The sequence below is a fragment of the Leptomonas pyrrhocoris genome, assembly GCF_001293395.1.
Source record: "Leptomonas pyrrhocoris isolate H10 chromosome Unknown, whole genome shotgun sequence".
Classification (NCBI taxonomy): domain Eukaryota; phylum Euglenozoa; class Kinetoplastea; order Trypanosomatida; family Trypanosomatidae; genus Leptomonas; species Leptomonas pyrrhocoris.
In genome coordinates, this window is record NW_015438359.1 from 670257 (window position 1) to 691057 (window position 20801).

The following is a 20801-nucleotide window of genomic DNA, read 5'->3' on the forward strand; positions in this document are numbered from 1 at the left end:
GTTCACGCAGTCCATAATACAAGGAAGTTTGCCGCCGCGTTAGAGAGGGGAGTGCCGCATGCACACACACACACATGCCCCTTACAACATTTCCTGTGAGGCACAAAACGATCGCAGCTTAGTCCCACCGTTTCTGCAACGTCGCCGTTGTTCCCTACGTGTGTGTGGGTGTATATAAATATATATTTTTTGTTCGCTTCTCCGAGAGTGTGTTACGCACTTCCTTTACATAACAAAAGAGAAGCCAGGATCTTTACAACACGAAAGAAGAACGTTAAAATAGGCTATACATCTCAGGTCGAAACCACCACAGAGGGAAAGAGGCTCAAAGGGCCTCTTTTCAACGGCCCCGTCCGATATATATATATATGTATATATACAATGACTTTGTACATTTGAATGTGGCACGCCCACACAACAACAAAGAAGGAGGGGATACATCAACGTTGCCTTCTAAGTTAGATGCGCTCCCAACAGCATGGGAGGGGAGGGGGGATGTGCTACTCTTGTCGTGGTGCGCGTTTCGCTCTTCGTGCAGCGCAAGTGCTTCACCAAATAGATTTGCCGTCTAGGCGTCGCACTCGCAACCTGCACCGCGCAACACACACACACACACACAGACACACACATCTCTCACGCTTCGGAACCATCTAAATACACACACAGACAAAGGACGTCCTCTAAATTCCAAAAACAACCTTAACAAAAAAAAACACCAACAGAGAAAAACGCTGATCGGCACGGCACTTTGCACCTCCGTGGGAGCCACATGAATAGATGTGTGTACTCCAAACAACCAAACGAAGCTGAGAAAATCAAAAAAAAGAAAGAAAGAAAGCATCAGTTCAGCAGACCAACTCCCCAAGCAGGCTCACGTATGTTACTCATCGGTGGAGAGCAACAACGCCGTCCCGCGCTTCGTGTACGTCTCCGGCACCGCGTCACCAGAATCCAAGTCCACCGCCACCACGTAAGAGGGACGTTCACGCATGCCTGTACGCACGGGGTACATGTACAGCGGGCACTCATACACGCTCACCGGCTTCGGCTTCCCGGTACGCAGCTTCGGCTTGAAGTGAATCACCGGCATCGCCACAATCAGCTCCATCGGCCGCGGCTCACAAAGCGTGTTCGCGTCGGCACTCCAGCCCGCCCCCTCGAGGAAGATTCCGCGCACGTAGGCGCCCTTCTTGGGTCGGTGTGCGATGGCGCGTTCCTCGCTGGGCAGGATGGCGTACTCCCAGTCGTACTGATCAATCGAGATCTGGTCGCGCCGCGCCTGTTGCTGCTGCAGCGACTTGAGGAAGCCGGTCGGGTACGTGAAGCCGGAGAGCCAAAAGACTGTCGGCGTGCGCTGACTCCACAGCCGCATCTGATCGATGCGCTCCACCAAGTCCACCGCCCAGCTGGCGAGGGGTTTGAGGCTCGGGTAGGCGCTCATCCACGGCGGTGGCACACGACCCAGCAGCAGCGCGTTAAAGATGGTCTCCAACTCCTCTGACATGACAATCTCGCCCTTCACCGCACGGCGCAGCTCCGCCTTTTGACGGTGGATCTTCTGCAGCAACACGTTGTACCGCTGCACTTCTTGTAAGAGGCACGTATTCAACGCGTTCTCGCGATCGCCCTCGGTGTACTCGTAAATGGCGGCGTAGTCCAACAGACCCGGTGTGGCCGCCTTGCTCGGCTCCTCAATCGACGCCAGAATCTCCAGGCACCGTTGTTCCTGCGTCACCACCTGCGTCGCACCGCCACCGCCGCCGCCACCGCCGCCATCCCGCACGAGCGTCGTGTTGACGTTGATGAGCGAATCGAGCAGCGCGGTGGACTCCGCAATGCGACTAGCAATATCTGCGTTTGCGTGCTGACCGAACGCCTCCGGTGGGTCAGTGATGGGCAGCTGGGCGCAGTGGTTCTTGTACGCCTGCAGCGTGTTGCAGTCATCCGGGATGTAGTACTCCTCGGCCGACGCGAGGGGGTAGCGGTCCTGCGAGATCACCTCCGGGCACATGTACTGGGCCATGTACGTGTTCAGCACCCGACGGTCCCAGTCGTCCGTCACGCGCCCGCCGTACGAGGCTTCCGCGATGAGGTAGCGTATCGTCACAAACGGCACGTCTTCGACGGCGTCGGAGTGCATGTGGTCAATGTAGAGCTGAATGATGTTCTCCGACACCTCAAAGTCTGACGAGGTGAAGTCATAGAGGACGTTGTAGCCGAGGGTGCCGTACTTGCGCCGCTCCAGCAGCACGCTGTGGAAGAAGCACAGGCTGAAGAGCAGATTGCGGTAGATGAGGGGGTGCTCGGCGCTGCGGTTTGCCAGATCGTCCTCCGAGAAGGTGTTATACAGCCGCTGCATATTCGCCTTAATGCCCTTCGGCGGCTCCGTCGTCATCTTGATGGATCGCTGCAGCACCCCAATCGGGAACTGCGGCGTTGGCACCGAGCTCAGCCACAGCCGGAAGTCGCGGTGCGGGTTCTGCTCGCAAATCACGTCGATGATCTTCTCCAGCTCGACCAGCCACGACACCATTAGGTGGCAGTTGGCCAGGAACACCCACCCGCCCGTCTGGCTGTACTCCTGCAGGGCCCGCTTCGCGTTGTCGCCCTGCCCTTGTCCTAGCGCGAGCACCTTCAGCTGACGGCTCTCCCGCTGCGCGAGCACCTGCAGCTGCGTCGTGGGGTCGACGCCGGTGGACAGCACGAAGATGAGCGGGATCGTGTTGGTGCTCTCGTCGTAGGTGTCCTTGAGGTTGAAGGCTGGCGGGTCAACGAACTGGCTGCCCAGCTTCTCCTCGATAAACTCGTAGACCATAAAGACCAGCCGGTCGGGGCGGAGGCAGCGGGTGAAGATCATGCGCTGCAGCGCGTTCTTCCCGCAGCGGGCCTCCCACTCCTCTGGCAGCGTCGACTCCTCGGGACGCTCCAGCAGGTACCATTTCTTCCACTCCTCGGCGTGCTGCTCAAAGTGCGCGGCGATGCCGTGGAACGCACTGAGGCGGTCGAGCTCCAAGATGTGGTCCCACGCACGCTCGGACAGCCACCCCGTCGCCGGGTTCGGCACGCGGCTCTGCTTGTCCACGATCTGCCCGCCACGCATCATAAAGACGTACTCCTCCAAGTTCACGTGCCCCTGCGCTTGCAGGATGCGCATCGTCATATGGAAGGCGAAGAGCAGCTTGTGTTGCTCGAAGAGGCCGCGGCAGGTGTTGTTGTACACCGCAGCTGTGTGCCACTCATTCAGCGTCTTGATGCGCTCGTCCATGGTGTGTGACACGATCTTCTCCGACGAGCGACGGATGCTGGTCTGGAAGAGCTGAATGTAGGAGTCCAGCGCAAACTGATACATGCTGTCAATGGCGCCTAGGTCGGCGAGGACGAAGAAGAGAATGGACGCCCGCCGCGCGCACTCGCGGTACTCCTCGCGGGCCTCGCGGATCTTCACGGAGGTGATCTCCGCCTCCTGCAGCTGCGTCTGAATATTCGCCGCGGTCACCTTAGCAGTCTGCAGCGTCTCAATGAGACGCTGATTTTCGAGCAGTGACACCTGCGAGATGGACAGCAGATCGAGAATGTCCTCCTCCAGCTGCTTCATGTCCTTCTTCGCGGCGGCCGTGTGCAGAATGAGCTGCTCGTTTTCGTGCTCCAGCTCGGGCTTCTCCTTCTCTACAACGATCTTCAGCAGCTGCTCCTCTAATCCCTGCTCCTTCACCGCGAAGTTCAACAGGCACACCTTCGTGCACGTCTCCGGCGTGTAGTGCGGGTTCGGCAGTCGAGTGGTGATGTACAGCTTGAAGCCCTCCTTGAACTCCACGAAGTTGTCGCCGACCTTCACGAGCTTGCGGGTGCCCTTCATGATGAAGGATCGGGACATGATTGGATCGAGCAGGGGGTCGATCTCTTCCAGCACATCCTGCAGCAGCAGCGGGCAGCCAAACTGAATCGCGTACTCGACCGTCTTCTGGAAGTCCGGCTGCTTCGGATCAATCACCTTCAGTCCGTTGTCCCGCTCCATTCGCTTCACCCACTTGATGGCCTGCTGCTGCGGGTCGATCATGAGGGGGTAGCGGGGGCCGTACACCACCATCGCGCCATTCTCTTTGCTGAACTCATCGCCGGGCAGCCCGGCCTGCTGCCAGTCGCGCACCTCCGTCGGGTCCGCCAAGAAGTCCACAAAGTCGTAGTCGCGGTTCAGGGGCAGCTGCACCCGCTTCACCTCCTTCAGCCAGCTCAGCCACAGCATCTGGCGATAATCCGCCGTAAAGGCACCGCAGTAGCACATGAATGCGCACGCGAGCAGTGTGTCGCCGTTTATATTCTCTAGTGCGGCATCGAAGCGGGCGATCGACTGCGTCCAGCGGCCACGCTCGCCCTCCAGACCGTCGACGATGATCTCGGCCTTGTTGAGCTTATCCTGGGTGGCGCGTGCCTCGGCCATAAGCCGGTTCTTCTCCGCGATGTTCGCCTGCAGATCCGTCTCCAGCTGCTTCACCTCGTCCATAATCTTCTGCAGCTTCTCCTCCTTCTGGCGAAGCATCTCCTCCTGCGCCCGCACCTTCTGCTGCGCGTTTTCGTTCTTCACAATTTTGGGGTGCACCTCCTTGTAGATGTTGCCGTACTTGTAAATCGCAATCACCCACTGACAGAGGCCGCCGGCCGCCTTCGACACCGCACTCGCGGCGGCCGGCGTGAAGTCGTTGCGCTTCACGTACTTCTCCAACGCGTTGAGCAGCTTCTGATCCGTCATGTCGTGCGACTCGTGGTAGGTCTTGAGCATGTCGATGAACTTCGGCTCGCTCAGCGACTTCTTCGCCTCGTCCCAGTCGAGCTTGCGGTGCAGCGCCGTCTGCACGGCCTCCATCACCGTTCGAATCATCGCCGCGGGCGTCTTGTACGACTTAACTTCGTTGATGTCGCTCTTGTCCAGCTTATCCAGCGCCGCCTGAGCCTCCAACAAGGTGGGCATGGCGCGGTCCAGGTCGTTCTGCGCCTCCGCCAGATCAACCAAGGCGGCGCGCTTCGTCTGCTCAATCTTCACCTTCTCCGACGCCACGAGGGTCTGCTGCTCCTCGGCGATGTGCTGGCGGGCCTGGATGCTCTCCGTTGCCTTGCTGACCTCGGCGGACTTCTCCTGCAAGCGCGCGTCTTGCACCTTCAGTTCCTCCCGCATCTCACTCACCGTCACCTTCGTCTCCTCCAGCTTCGACATACCGTTGGCGAGCTTGTCGCGCTGCTCCGTGATGCTGACCTTCTTACTCTGCAGCATCGTGCGGAAGCCGCGGACCAGGTCGATGAAGGACGACGGCGTGACGTATGTGTGGCGGTGGATCTGCTCCCGCATCTGCTCCGCCCGTTGGTTTGTTGTGTCGTGCAGGTAGACGAAAAGGTCGCTGATCGTCTCGAGCAGCGCATCCGACTCCTCCTCCCTCCGCGAGTCGCGCAGGTGCCGCAGACCGACCTCCTTCAGCGCCTCATTCGGCCACGCGTAGTACCAGTCAATGGAGGTGCACGAGACCAGGGCAGGGAACTGCCGCAGCCGCACGTAGAAGAGGCGGTGGGCCGGCGACATGGCGATCACGAGGTGCAGGTGCTGACGTGCTTGCCGGATAAAGAAGTTGTAGAGCTCATCGGAGGTGTCGCGGCAGCCGTTCAGCAGAGCCAGCTTGCGCACATCGTCGTTGATCTGCTGCACGTCGTCCTTCACAAACAGGTTCGGTACCTCGCCGGCGGACAGCATGTTGTTCAGGTCTTCCAAAAAGGACGTCTCCACGAGTTGGGTGTCGGCAATGTAGAACACCTTCTGCTGACGCTTGACACCGCAGGCACGGTAGAGGGTGCGCAGGTCGTCGTGGAAGCGATCCTGGTCGTACTTCTTGTGGATCTCAATCGTGAACATGGTGTAGCCGGCGAGGTAGGTGGCCAGCCGGCTCAACGAGTTGCGTCCGCTGCCGCCGAGACCCACGAGCAGCGCGTTGCCCTGCGGCTGCCGCAGCACGCGGTGAATGCGGCACAGGTGCTCCAGCGCATCCGCGAAGAAGACGATGTTCATCGGCCGCGCGCCCGGCTCTGCGTTGTAGTTCGCCAGGCCCTCCTCCACAATCTGCCGGAGCTGCTCCAGCGAGGGGACCAGCTTGTACTTCGCCATCTCGTCCTGCTCCCCGTCCAGGAAGTCCACAAAGATGGGATTTTCGTTCTCCGACACGGTCTGGTTCTTCAAATGGCTGGAGCGGGCCTTGAGCATGTTGGCCCACTTCGTCTGGAAGGAGTTGTTCAGCCGCTCGTTCAGGAGCTGCTTGAACCACACCTTGTCCGCGGGGTCGTTCATGCGATCCGCAAAGACGCGCTGAGACTCGTGTACCCACAGTGCCACCAGCTGCTCCTTGCTCGTGAGGGCCTCGAGGTAGCAGCCGTAGATGCCCTGGAAGACCTTGCTGAGGTCGCGTAAGCTGAAGAGGTAATGGGACTTGCTCGGAATTGGTAGCAGGTCGGTGGAGACCTTCATGTACACCTCGATCGTTGCGCGCACGATGGCGTCGACGTAGCCCTTCAGATCCGCGTACGGTGCGAAGCGGTGTCCCAGAATGGAGGAGAAGATACTGACGAGCACCGTCTCCGCCGGGAAGGCGATGTTAAACACGTTCAGCTTGCTCAGCAGACGCTCCGTGATGTCCGGGCGGCCGTAGGTCATGCAGCACAGCAGCTGCATGTCGTTGACCAGCCGCTTAGACCGCGAGGTGCGGTCGTACCAGTACCCGTTGTCCATCCACTGCCGCAGCAACTCCAGCGGGGGCTGCGCACCGAAGATTTCCTTGGCCGGCATGTTCAGGTCCTCAATCAGGCACACCATACGCCGCCCGCCAGGTGGGTTGCACACCTTCTTCGACGTGTGCTCCATGCGGCCCTCAATGATCTCTTGCACATTCCTCGCTGTCGTCTGCGCGGAGAAGTGGAGGTGGGTCGTGACGAAGGCGTCCTGCGGGAGGTCGTGCATCACCTTGTGCGCAACGAGCGATTTACCCGTACCGGTGGTGCCCACAAGCACCAGCTGCACCCGGCTGCGGACGAGCTGGGAGACCATGTAGGCGTACCGCACCGTGTCGACGGTGGGCACAATCTGCGCGTAGTAAGGTGTGCCCTCGGGTGGCGCAAACGGCTTCAGCACCTCCGGATGCTCGGCCCAGCCCACCCACCGCAGCGTCGACAAGTCGGGGAAGTACTCAAAGACGGTCTCCGTGGAGGGGAACGAGGAGTCCATCTCTCGCACGAAGGCGTCCAGCTTGCGCCGCGAGTCGGCCGTGAGGCTGCCGCCGACGGACCAGACGAGCGAGAAGGTAGCCATCATCCTCAGCTGGGCTAGGTAATTCTCGCCCGCCTGCGCGGCTTGGTAGCGCGCACCGCCGGGCAGCACCGCCGCCGCCTCCGTGTTCGCCAGCGCGTCCAGCATCGTTGTGAAGGAGCGCACGGTGTTGAACTCCGTCGTCGTGATAAGGTCGGCGCACTCCGCCCGCTTGAACTCCAGCGCGCGTGCCAGCGCGTTGTCGATGAAGCTCTGCAGCTCGCCCAGCGTGGCGTCCGGCTTTGGGGCGTTCATCGCCACCTCAAACACACGGCGCGACTGCAGCCAGGTGCTGATGAAAGGCCGCCACGTGAGATCCTCCACGCTGAAGTACACCATGCCGCAGCGGGAGACCGTGGCAGGGGAGGCCTGTGATAAATCCTGCACCTCGAACAGCATCCGCACCGTCGGGTTCATGTTGATACGCTCGCCGGAGTTGAGGGTCAGCATCTTGTTGTCGTCCAGCACGGTGTTCATGCTCTCAATCCACAGCGTGTCCACCGGGCCGTCGAAGACGAGCCACTTGTAGCTCGGGTCCGTCGCGTCGCGGCAGATTTGCCGCATCAAGTCGGACAGAATGCCGTCCTTCCACTCCCGCGTGGCTTGGTTGTAGCTGCCATAGAGCTCGTCCATCGTGACCGACTTGGGGTTCAGCAACGACTCCTTCACAACCTCGTAAGGGCCCTCCACGCCGGCCTCCTTCAGCCGCTTCAGTGAACCGGCCAGCGTACGCCAGGTGACCGTTTTGCCGGACGCGGCGCGGCCCACCACCATCACACCGTGACGGGTGTGCAGCGTGTCCCAGAGATGCAGGCACTTGGTGATGATGTGCTCGTTGACCTGCAGCATCCCCGTCTGCAGCTCGTCGACGGTCGCGGCCCGCAGCTCCTCGAGGCCGGCGCTTTGCGGGGTCACGCCAGGGAACAGATCCCCCAGCATGCTCAGGAACAGCGGGACGTCCTCCTTCACGAACTTCGGCAGGTTCATATCCTTCATCGCCTTCAGGCACAGCTGCTGCTCCGTGCCGGGGAAGTTCTCCCGCTTGAGGTTGCCGGCTTGTACGAGGACGGCTTTGATGTTGCGCAAGGAGAAGTCGTAGTGGTCCTGCTTGGACAGCTGCTTCTCCATGAGCTCGTAAAGGATGGACACCTTCTTTGACAGCGACTCCGACTCCTCGAAGCCTTCCGAGAGGAGGGTGATCTCGCAAATCAGGGTGAAGTCCGGCACCATCATCGAGATGGGCCGCAGAAGGGCCTTCAGGTTGTCCGGGAGCTCCGAGCGGCCCGCGTAGCCGGGGTTCATCGTCACAAAGAGGCCGCAGTTCACGTTCAGCGGGATCTCCGTCCCCTCGAACAAGAAGTGCTCCTTACTCTCTGACACGGCGTTCAAGATGGACAGGATCTGCTGCGCCACGACCGAGAGCACCTCCACCTCGATACGGTTGAACTCGTCAAAGCACGACCACGCACCCGTCTGCGCGATACCGCTCAGCATGCGGCCGACGGAGCGGTAGTCCAGGCCGTCAGAGCAGTTGAACACCATCACGTACTTGCCAATCGCCTTGCCCAGGTCCTTCACCGTCTCCGTCTTGCCCGTGCCGGCGGGGCCCTGTGGGAGTCCACCGCGGCACAGCTGCAGCGCCGTCGTCAGCGTCATGTACGCACGATCCGTCAAGCCCGTCACGACCAGCCGGCCGCTGTTGCCCAGGTACTCGTAGTCGTATCGCACCTGCGCACTCGCCTGCCGCACCAAACACGCAGCCGTCGCCGCAGACGCCGCATCGCCGCTGCCACCTGCGCCCCCCGCATGGGAGGCGGCGCTGCCCGGCAGCCCTCCTTGATCTCCTGCTCGGTGGTCCTCCGTCGCACCAGCAGCAGCCGCAGCCGCAGCGCTCGCTGCCGTTGTGGTACTGTTGTCAGTGTTGCTCGGCAATTCCGGGTAGAAACGGAGCTGCCTCGACCACTCAAAGTCGTCCAGCTGGTAGACGCGGTGGGCCAGCAGATGGCGCAAAATGTCGCGGGAGTGCACCTCGATGGTGACCAAGGAGACGAGCTTGTTGCGCTGCAGCCGCGACTGCGGCTCGCGCACCATCTGGCAGTACTTGCGAATCAAACTCTTCCACTTCTTGTACACCTTGTATAGCGGAGAGGTCTTGCGGCGTACCAGGCTGAGTCCGTTGTGGTGCAAGTCGCCGTACTCCACGATGGCGGCTTCGGTTTGGTGGGTCCAGTTCATGCAGGCCGCCGTGATGAGGGCCTGGCCCTCGTGCTTCTCCACCCACTGCCGCAGCTTGTCGCGGTTGATGGGCCGGCGCGGGATGTAGACGCTGGCCTGCAGGTCCGCCAGGGTGGTGTTCAGGCAGGACTGCACCGTCTCCCGCATCTTCCCCTCCACCCGGCGCAACCACGTCTCGACCGGGATGCCGTCGATCTGAAGCGGGGGGTCAAACGAGACCTCCTCGCCGTCCGCAGCAGACATGCCTTCTGCAAACACGCGGTTGTTGCGGTTGGTGCGCAGCGCCAGTCGGTAAAGCCCTTCAAAGCACTTGCGCAGATGCGGCTGCACCTTCTCCGGCTCCTTGGCGTGCCCCAGTATCTCGAGCAGGTCGTCGTTCGAGAGAAAGTAGAAGCGCGGGAAGCAGCGGCGGCGATCCTCGAGAAAGCCCTCCAAACTGCGCTGGATGAGCTCCAGGTCACCGTTCATGCTGTTCAGCTGCTCCAGCAGGCTGTCGCGGCGGGTGCTGCGCACCACGTTCGGGTCGGTGATGAGGCGGGCAATGATGGCGAGCCACTGCCCATGAATCGAGTCAAACTTCTTCGACTCCGCCACGAGCTTCCGCTTAATATCCTCGCTGCCCACAAAGATGCTCTCCAGGTACATCCACTTCGTTTGCACCCCGAGCAGCCCCTCTATCGTGTCCGCGACCTGCGACAGCAGCTGCTCCCACTGCACCACTCGCGGCCGGAAGTTGTCCACGAAGCGCGACATCTTCATCGAGCTGAGCATCATCAGGTGCTCCGCCAGCGCCGTGTTGATGTCCTCGACGGCGGCGATTTTGTGGTAGCCGAGGTAGGGTTCGATGATCAGCACCGCCTCCTCCCAGAAGAGCGAGATCTTTTCCAGGTCCGTCTCGATCTTCAGCTCCTCGCGGGCGGCGACGGCCATGTTGCTGATGAACTCCGCCTGCGACTCCACGTGGGCGTCCATCAGGCGCTGCAAGCAGAAGGACTTCTCGTCGTCGAGGTCAAACTCCGTGTCGAGCTGCACCTTCAGTTGTTCCCAATGCCGCGGCCGGATCGCCGGTGTGCGGAGGTCGTCGATGATCGGCAGAATGCGTTTGATGAGCTCGATGTCTTCCTTCAACTGCTGCCACACATCCAGCTGCTCCATGTCCTTGCGCAGCTGCATCACTTCCCTCCGTGTCGACTCAATATCCTCCAGCATGCGCTCGCTGCTCAGCTTCATGAAGTACGTGTGCTTCCACGAGTGCGTGTGGGTGCGCCAGTCCCGCACGAGCATCCATACCCGGCGCAGCAGCCGCAGCCGCGTCTCGGCCTTGACAAGGTCGTCCAACGGGGGGTGCTCGAGGCCGAAAATGTCGATGCCCTGCTGCAGACTCTTCTCTAGGTTGCGCAGCGCGACCGCCTTGCGCTGCAGTGCGTCGAGCTGCGCCAGTGCCTCCGCCGTCTTGAGACTCCACATCGTCGGCGCCTCATCACGCACCTGCTGGTACAGTGTGAAGCTTTTGGATGCGAGGGCGCGCAGATCCGCCTCTACCTCTACACGGAATTGCTCCTTGTACACGTCGAGCTGCTTGCGGATCGCCTTCAACTGCACGGCGTAGGCCTCGAACGCCTCCGGCAGTGCCTCGCAGCGCGCCACATCCGCCGGGTCGACCCCACCGAAGTTGTACGCCTCGCTCGTGATGAGGGCAAACTTCTGGGCGAGCATGTCGAACTGACCCTCCACGGAGGGCAACGCGTCCAGGGCGATGGTGCACTGCCGCACCTGCTCGCCGAGCTGATCGAGCGTCTTCGGCTCGCGCGACAGCGTCTCCGTCGTGAACTTGAAAGAGTCGTAGGTGTTGTCCAGCTCCTGTCGGGCCTCGGCGTAGAGCAGGCTGTGGTAGTGCTGAATGACAAACTGGCACTGCGCGCGGAACGTCTCCTTCATTTTGGTGAAGTCGAGCTGTAGGAAGAGCACCTCCGCAAAAACCTCCTGCTTCTCGATGCCCTCGCGGCGCTGGGCAACGTGGTCCATGTTGATGCGGTAGTCCTCCAGCTTCCAGCCCTGCTTAATACGGCGGTCCTGCCGCTGCGTCGTCCATAAGTTGTCGGTCGATGAGGACTGATGCAGCTGCCAGGTCTGGTTCAGCTTGTCGCGTACCTTTTCCGCGATGCTGATGAAGGAGTCCTGGATGCGGCCCAGGGTGAGGATGGTGTCCTGGTCCCCTGTCATGTATTCATAATAGGAGCCGCGGAGCGTCATGGGCGACCCACTCTTCGGATGGGCGTAGTGCACGGCGGTGGCATTGTGCTCCGTCAGGTACTCCTCCGTCTCCTCTCGGATGCGCTGCTCGAGCGAGTCCTCCAGCCGCGGCAGATCTCGCACGACGCCGATGATGGCCTTGCAGACATCATTCACCTCCTGCGAAAGCTCCGCGACCGAGGGGGAGGCGTGAATGACGGGCTTGTGGTCCGCCGCGACGCTGATCATCACATTGAGGCGGAACACCTTCTCGTCCAGGCGGTCCATGCTGCTCTCCTGCGGCAGCACCCGCTCCACGGTTAGCAGGGAGCGCTTCACCATCGTGCGCAGCGCCTCCTCTAGCTTCAGCTCCACCCGCTCAACGTAGTCGTGCCACTCCGCGCGCACCGTGTGGCTCACACTGTAGTCCTCGCGGAAGTGCTGGAAGACGTTGTAGAGCTTCTGCACCATTAGTTTGTATATCTTGCTCACCTTTTGGATGACCGCGGCGCGGTACGACTTCTGCTTCGCCGCGAAGGCCGCGGGGGTGTAGATGACTTTCTTCTCCACCAGCACCGCCAGCGTATCCGCGATGAGGTTGCAGTGGTAGACGATGAAGGTGCCACAGAACTTGAAGTCGTCGATGACGGTCTGCACCTGATCGGCCTGCAGGCGACACTCACGCACAAAGTACTCCACAATGCCCTGTGAGTTCCACAGCAGCTTGCCCAGCCCCGGCTGAAACTTCGAGTCCATCGTCTCAATGCGCAGGGCAAAGAGTCGCAGCTCCTCCTTCGATAAGGAGTAGACCGCCGCGTTGTGCAGACGCACCGCGATGGAGACATTCTCGCGGAAGAGGCGAAGGCGCTCCTCGCGCGTGCTGATCTCCACAACCTCTGCCGGCACCGGCTCGCCCATGCGTTGCCAGCAGCGGGCCTCCGCAAAGAGCAGCAGAAGGTCCATTGGGAAGTTCACGTCGTACAGCGGCGGGTGCTCGACGTCGGTGCCGGTGCCAGGCCGCTGCAGCAGAAGGCAGTCGTCCAGCATCTCCGCCGGCTTGGCAGGGATCGCGGCAATCCACTCGTTGTAGGCCTTCCGCACGTACTCGCGGAAGATGCGGTCGAGTCGATCGTACTGTTGCAGGGCCTCGTCCTTATCTGGCGAGTTCGGCAGTGCGTAGCAGCGGTGAAGAGACGCCTGCTCACTGGAGAGAAACGCCAGGCGAAACAACGCCCACGCCGCCTGTCCGGCGAGCGGAGGGTGGCGGTAGAAAAGAGGTGGGGAGCGCCCAAAGAAGCGCTGCATGTCCCCCTGCACCGCCTTGAGGTGCTGCCCAAAGAGGCGGAAGACGCGGTCGGTGTTGCGGTCCAGCTGCATCAGCAGCTCCTCGCTCTTGCTGATGAGGGTGAAGGCCTCAATCACCTCGGCGCCCATCGAGACCGTCGCCACCGCGTCGAAGGCGGCGGTGATGATTTGGCGCATCATCACGCTCAGGTTCTCGACATCCGCCTTGAGGGCGCGGTAGTCGTCCACCCACTGCGTCGACTTCACGTCGAGCACGTTGTACGTGAAGTGCTGCAGCACCTCCATCTTTGCTTTGAAGGCGCGCTGGATGTCCATCAACTGCGACTCCAGCTCCGGGCCTTTGTTGCCGCGGAAGATGGGCAGCCGGCCTTCGAACAGCTCTGCCGGGGACCGAATCACGACATCCAGCTCCGGTACGCTGAGAGGGGCCCCGGCGGCGATTAGCTCGCGGCCGAAGCCCGACGTCTTTGTGCGCCGACTGATGTGGCGGAGCGACGTGGTGTTCGTGTCCGCGCGTGCGACGGAGGACGACCGCACCGCCTCGCCGTCCGCGCCGGCGCTGAAGCCAAACTGCAGCTGACTCAGGCAGATTTCTTTCAAGTTTTGGCAGCGGTGCCGAACGAAGCCGTCCATCTCGTTCAAGAAGGACTCATCAAACTCCACCTTCTCCCCCCGCTCCACGCGCAGACGACGGCGGGTGGCAGCCAACATGCGACGGCACTCCGTCAGCCACGCCTCCCCCGCAACCATACTGTCCTCCAGTGCCTTCATGCTGTCCTTCACGTCGCCGGCGAAGACGGCCCGCACATTGATCTTGCTGCTGCAGCGGCTGATAATCTCACTCGACACCATGCGCAGCAGGCGGATAATGCGTTCCTTCTTGTAGAACTTGGAGAAGATGAAGATGAGCTGAATTCGCTTCAGCACGTCCTGGACCACTCGCGGGATCTCGTTCAGCTTCGCTTTGGCGAGACGCTCACACGGCTCGTTGAGGGTGGAGAGGTAGCGCAGGTTGTCGTAGGCCTCCTCGGTGCCACGCTCGATGTCGCTGCGAAGGCTGAGAAAGGGCTCGAGATAGTACAGCGACTTCGCCTCCTTCAGCACGCGCACGACGGAGGCGACCTCTTCGCGGTTGAGCTGCGTGCGGATGTTGCCCAAGTCGCGCGCGCGTGCCCGCCAGTACTGCAGCTCCTCCAGCGGCCCCGCGCTGTCCTCGTCGCCGGCCGTCGTGTCGCGCTCGCTGACCACCGTTCTAATCTGCCGGGTCCAGTGGATCACTGTCGCCTCGTAGCGCTGAACGAGCTCATGATCGGTGTGCGCCTGGGAGGAGGCGATGCCGGCTAGGTCACTCGGCACGTACAACACCGTCCTCCCCTTCAGTCCATTCACGTCCTCGACCACTGTCGCCATGAAGCGGTGCAGCGCGGTGTGCACGTCTTTTTGAATGCTGGTAGGCCACGAGTTGTGTAGGAAGGTGGGCATGATGATGTGCTGGACGGTGCGCAGGAAACTGTCGAGCAGGTGCGTGCCGCGTAGGGTGCCCCACATCACGTAATTCTCCAGTGTCTCACGCAGCAGCGGTTTATCCGCTTCGAGGCGGGCAAAGAAAACGACGTCACTGCACACCCCCGGTAAGCCGCCACGCGTCGCCAGCTCCGGAAAGCCGGCGATGACTTGCAGCTGAGGCGGCGGAGGTGGAGCAGCGGCACCGCCCGCGTCCGCAGCAAAGGCCTGAAACGACGTGACCGAGTTCCTGCCTCTGACTTGCGGGGTGGCGGCTGCACCACCGGCGGCAGCGGCGGGGTCGTCATCGTTGTCGCTGGCGGGGTGGCTGCGGTTGAGCCCGCTCACCGCATCCTTCGCTCCTACGGTGGTGCGACGCGATGGAACGTGTAAGGCGCTCTGTCCATTCGCCGCTCCATTGAAGTTACCGCTGTTGTTTTCCATCGAGGTGCATGGTCCGGAGGTTGAGACGGTCTTCTTCGCCTTCGCTGGGGTCACCACGGGCTCTGCGTAGTAAGCGAAGAGGACGCGGTACCGTGCGTCCTCGCCCATGAGCATCTCGTTGATCACGAAGTGCTGCTGTGCGGTGAGTTCATCTTCTATGTTACATCGTAGGGTGTCCTGCAGACGATCCTCCACCCACTGCAGGCACTCCGCACTCGCCTCTGCTGACGTCATCGTGTCGTCACGCGTTCAGAGACAGAGAAGAAAGAAGAGTGCAGAGGTGGCGTTGGTGAGCAAGGAGGGCAAAGGCAGGATCGTTGAAAGATAAAATAATAATAATAATAACAGTTTTTAACAGACAAAGGTGACAAGTTGAACCATGAAATAAAAGGAAAACAAATGCTCGTGTGCTGATTCGGCGGAGGCGGGAGTCTTAAACTGGAGAAGAAAAGGGATGTCCTCAGAACACTTTATCGAGCAAACCGGAGTACCAAAAAAAACAAGAATGATCACGGCAGCGGCAGCGGCAGCGGCAGCGAAGAAGAGAAGAAAAGAAAGTACGAGCTGCTGCGATGATGCACTTTTGTCTCACCGACAGGGTTTCTTGTTTTCGCGTTTTACGCCCGTGTCGACTCTCTCGCGTAATATTTTCCTTTGCTTTCTGCGCGGACGGCAATACGCGCACAAGAAGAAAAAAAAACGGAAAGAAGAGAAGATGAGAGCCTTTCTCTTGAGAAACGGTCGGTCTTCTTCGGGCCGAGCGCGTGTAGGTCGGTGTGTCTCTGCCCAGCCTCCCTTTCTTGAAAGCTCTTGTGGGGCGAGGCGTGTCACGGAGGTTGCGGCAAACGGGAAAGAAACAACGCACTTATCAGAAGCAACGGCGCGCTCCCACTTTAAAATAAATAAAAAACCCTACAAAGCTGATCCGCACAGGCAGGGCTCTCAGAGTGAGAAGTAAGCTCTGGTGAGTGGTATCAGATTCACTGCCGTGAGCTTTGTATTTTTATTTACTCTGGTCGCAAGCCCTTGCTCGTGTTTAACTCAGTGCTTTTTGGGGTGACAATTGGAACCATTGAAAGGCAGAGAAGACGGAGGTTGGGTTGAGAAGGTGAGAGTGACAGTCAATATGGAAAAGGTGCCAGGGGGGAGAAACGACTACAGCAAGCAAAAGTCAAGACTTCAGCGGGTGCTTTAAGTGTTTCGAGCTTCTCCTTGAAGAACAACTGAAAGGGGTCGCTGGAAGAGCGCACAAGCCGCTTCAGTTCTCTGTTGCACTACCTATCACAAGAAGGAGATCGCCTTTATCACGTTTGTCTCCGTGCGCGTCGATCAAATTGAACCGCCAATGCAAATATTAAAACGCATTTTTTCTTCTTCTCTGCTCATCAAAACCGGGGAATTGAAACACAAAAGAAAAAGAAGAGATTATGAAATTTTGATGATTTTGATTTAAAAAAATTGTCCTTAACGTTCTCCATTTTCTCGCCTTTGTTGGGGGCTTTGTTGTTGCTGCGGGTGCGTTCAGCATGGTGCAAATGGCCACGCCGTTCATCCATCTGACACGCGTTTAGGCAGGAGAAGAAGAACACCGGCAGAGAAGCGAACGGGAGGGTGGGAGAGACGATAAACGCGGCGGTGGACACAATCCCTCGACGTTCCTTTTTTGCCTACAATAGTAAAAAAGAAACAAGAGAAAAAGAACTAAGAGTTAGAAGAGTGAAAAAAAAAGAAGGCAAAACAACATAATAAGAATCAAAAGTGTAAGTCATAAAAACGGAACATCAGGAACGATATTAACAACAGCAGAAAAAAAAAGGCGCAGGTGGGCTTCTAGCGCCTCCGGCAGCTGAACTTCGGCACATCGGCTTCTCGTGAGTGGGGAGGGAGAGAGGTGGTGGAGGGAGTCACGCCTTCCGCGAGGATGCAGCAAAGACACTCCTCCGCAGACACCACAAACCCACTAACCAAAAAAGAAGACGATGATAAAACAAAAATCAGCGCAAGTGGGCAAAGCCGAATCTAAAAAAAGAAGAAGAGTGCAGCAACGACTGAAACAACACCGAAACATAAATACGATGGATACACACGTAGGGAGCACAGCAGTGGTGAGCGCACAAACCCTTTCTTCACCCCACCGAAGGAGGGTGGGTGCTTTGTTCCTCCCCTCTGGTCTCTGCGCCGAACACAACCACTTGTGCCGCCCCGCTGATCCTTCGCCGTTGCCTCGTCTCCTTCTTTTCTTTGCCTTTTTTCTATGGCTCACTTTTCCTTCTTAATGCGTATTTGAGTATTCCTATATCCAAAACCAAAACATTTAAAAGACAGATATTGGAATACTTCTAAATTTCACAAGTAAAACATAAAAAAACCTGAAAGGAATTCAAAAACGGACACGATGGTGCAGGAGGACTCCGTCACGTTGTCGGATAGCTGAAAATGCGTGCTGGAGAGCCTATCCGTGTAAAATCATCCAAAATACAGCGAGAGGAAAAAAGCGCTTTGTGCTGCTCTCCTCCCTTCGTTTTCTTTGTCCTTCACCTCGTGCTGTCACGCAACGAAAGAAGGGGAAAAACACACACAAAAAGAAATGCCGCCATTCTTCTCTCCATGGAAGAGAGAAACAAACGGTCAAAGCGCATTTCTTCCCTTCTTCATTCCTTCAAGTTGCGCATCGGGAAAGGCGATTTAACCCAGAAGGCAAAGGCATCAATGTAGAATGAGAAATAAACGCCGGCGCACGTCGCTACTCTTTACACGTGTACAGAGACTCTATCCAATCCTATCCATCTTCAACTTCAACCGCTTACACGGTTTTCTTGTGGCGCGCAGCAGCCTCCTCCTTGAAGCGGCCGGCCAGGAAACCCTTCTCGTCGTGGTACGTCGCGTACACCGGGTCCACGTAGTCCTGGTCGCACGCGTGCAGCAGCGTCGTCAGCTGGTGCGTCTGCTCTGCGGGACGGTACGACCCACCGAGGCGGTCCCACACCGTCGTGTACTGGCCGTAGTCGTAGTTGAACAGCTCGTGGTGGATGGTGTGGTGGCCCGTCGTGTTCATGAAGTGGCCGCCGAAGTCCACTTGGTCGTGGATCGAGATGGTCCAGAAGTTCACCATCACGAAGAGACAGATGAAGAGGGTGCTGTGCAGGGGGAAGAGGTACACGAAGATGTAGTACGGCACGCCCTGCCCGAAGCCGTCCACGGGGTTGAAGGCGTGCGACGAGAAGGGAGTAGTGAACTTGTACGTGTGGTGCAGCTTGTGGACGCGCTTGTAGATGATGGGGTGGTGCAGGCCGCGGTGGAAGCAGTACACCATGAAGTCCGTGAACGAGAAGAACAGCAGGGGCGACACGAGGAAGTATCCCCACCCGTAGTCGGAGACGTTGTGGTACAGCTGGCTGTAGCCGCGGTGCGCGAACGTGGCCGCCGGCATCATCAGGATCGCCATGAACGGGATGGAGCACGTCGCGATCCAGATCTCGTGCTTCACCTGCCGCCACAGTTCCGCCTCGTCCTCCGGGTCGATGGTCTTCGGGAAGAACTGGCGCCTCAGGCGGCGGAAGTAGAAGTTGTACGACATCGAGGCGAAGGCGAGATACATGAAGGTGCCGCCCGTGGCAAGGATCAGCCAAAAGATGAACATCTGGTGCGTCAGCTTATCCTTGTCCACCGGCAGGACGGACGTGTAAAGGTCGAAGGCGAAGTCCATTGGGGATGGCGTAATAGATGTACGAGGGAAAAAATAAAGGAAAGAAATGATGTAACAAATGTGAGAAGGACTTTATTTTTTTTGAGGAACAGATGGAGGTATAACTTCACGTCGGTGCATCGGCATACGCGTTTTATGTTGTTATCGTTGTTGTGTAAATAGGAAAAAGACAGAAGAGAAGAAAAAGAAAAGAGAAGGGAGTAAGAGGGTGAGAGAAGGCAGATGAGTGGCGCTTGCTCTATCATGGGTTTCATCACGCTTGAATGACGGATGAGGGAAGAAGAAAAAGGGAAGGGAAGATAACCAAAGCACGTGTTTACTCTCTTGCAAAAAGAGAGGTCACATCCATGTGTACCCTCCGTCCCACCAAAGACCAACAGGGCACCGCAGTGTGACGGCTGCAGCTCGTGCACGCGAAGAGTGCTTTCTCGCTCAACTCTAAGCGCACGAAAACTGCTATCTTTTGTTTATTTTTTATATATTTTGGTGTGCTGTTCTTTGCAGGCGTGCGCAGCTGCCTTGAGCATGGCCAGTCTCGCTGCCTCGCTTTCTTCTCGGCTAACTGGACAAACCAAACACAGAAGACAAAGAAGCAAGATGACGAAAGAAACAAAGATAAGCTTTCTGGTGTATAAACAACGCACGAGCACACGCCCTTTTTATTATTATTGTTTTGAGATGTTCTCACGCATTTCGACTACGAGAGAAAAGGTAAGTTATTTTTGTTTATATATACAGCAAGAGTTGCGTACGAAACACTCAGGAAAGAGGTAGATCCCCTTTTCCTTCTTCCCTGCTTGCTGAACGTTGGCGTATGTGTGCGCGGTGCCGCGACGAGGCACACAGCAGAAGTCTCGTGCAGACGCGGAAAGTTGTCTCTATCTGCTGAATGTATGCGGAGACCAACCATATAAAGCAGCACTTAGAGCCAGCAACGACGTAAGAAAAAACTAGGGTGACGTCTCCCTTACCGGCTTCTCTCGATCTGACATCAAAGAACAAGTCCTTTTTTTCTATTATAGAATGTAGAGCTGTACATGCCGTTCTTCAAACCGGCGTAAAACGCTGTTTCGCGGCGCCGCTTCCTCTAGTAGATACCTGTTCCGGGGGAGAGAAATTGAGCCCGCGTAACGCCTCGCGTTCTACTGGGAAGTTGTAAAAGACAGCTCTCAGCTGCTGCATCGGATGTACCTCACCACATCGAACTCAATAGCCTTTCCCTTCCGCTGACCGTAGTCCTGCGAGGGTGGTGGCCACTCCATTGTCACGTACACGCACACGGAGACACAACAAAGACACCAACGGCAAAAAGCACAAAGCGAAAAGACGACGCAGGTACAGAGAAAAAGATTCGGCTTCTTCTTTATTTTCTTCTTTTCCTTTTAGTGGACGTCAAAGATGGCAGCCAAGCGTGGTGCACCGCAGGTACGCACAACAATACGTTTTCGTCGCGGCGTCGGCCTTGATGGACGGGTGCCGCATACGGAGCGGCAACGCGAAGCAAAAGATAGAGTGAGAACTGCTCCGAGCCCATCGTCGTGCGGCGTGAAGAACGACAACAAAGAAGCAGAGAACACATTATTTCTTGTTTTTTTTTTCAGATTCCGCGGTCACCTCACATGCGAAACCAAGAAAAAAGGGTTAAAGTAGCATTAATTATTTTGGATCACTTTCAGACCGCTTCCCTAGAAGGGAAAGGAAAGGAAAAGGTGCGAAGAGAGAAACAAACGAGTCACGAGTGATTCTTCCGCATCGACAGCTGCAGCTTTACCTTTGTGTGTCCTTCTTTCATGCATTGCTCTCCTCCATGGCGGACGTGAGAGCAGAAAAAGAAGCTTCGTTGATCTTTCGCCGATCCAAGAAAGACTGCCGCCCCCACGTGTGTGTCTTCGAGTCGACGGGGGCAGCACGTGCCAACGTTCTCGGGGAGGTGAAAAGCAGCACTGCCGGCTGCGCAGGAGACAAAGAGGAGTCAGAGGTCCTCTCTTGCCATAACGACGTTCCACTCCGACACACCTCCAGCCACCTCTCTTCCGTTGC

The 20801-nt window shown here is 58.2% G+C and overlaps 2 protein-coding genes across 4 annotated transcripts; both read right to left on the reverse strand.

The window, feature by feature from the left end:
• Positions 1-880: 880 nt before the first annotated feature.
• On the reverse strand, positions 881-16103 carry ABB37_02047 (putative dynein heavy chain; the record flags this gene model as incomplete). Of its 2 annotated transcripts, none has more annotated exons than XM_015798809.1 (1): positions 881-16103. In XM_015798809.1, exon 1 carries the CDS (start codon positions 15287-15289, stop codon positions 881-883), a length of 14409 nt encoding a protein of 4802 aa, XP_015662287.1. In that variant the 5' UTR covers positions 15290-16103. The 2 variants fall into 2 exon arrangements, with proteins under 2 accessions (XP_015662287.1, XP_015662286.1); XM_015798808.1 differs by having other exon boundaries at positions 881-16081.
• Positions 16104-17858: 1755 nt separating this feature from the next.
• Positions 17859-20018, reverse strand: ABB37_02048 (Lathosterol oxidase-like protein; the record flags this gene model as incomplete). 2 transcript variants are annotated; one of them, XM_015798811.1, is made up of 1 exon in its annotated part: positions 17859-20018. In XM_015798811.1, exon 1 carries the CDS (start codon positions 18759-18761, stop codon positions 17859-17861), a length of 903 nt encoding a protein of 300 aa, XP_015662289.1. In that variant the 5' UTR covers positions 18762-20018. The 2 variants fall into 2 exon arrangements, with proteins under 2 accessions (XP_015662289.1, XP_015662288.1); XM_015798810.1 differs by having other exon boundaries at positions 17859-20000.
• Positions 20019-20801: the final 783 nt, after the last annotated feature.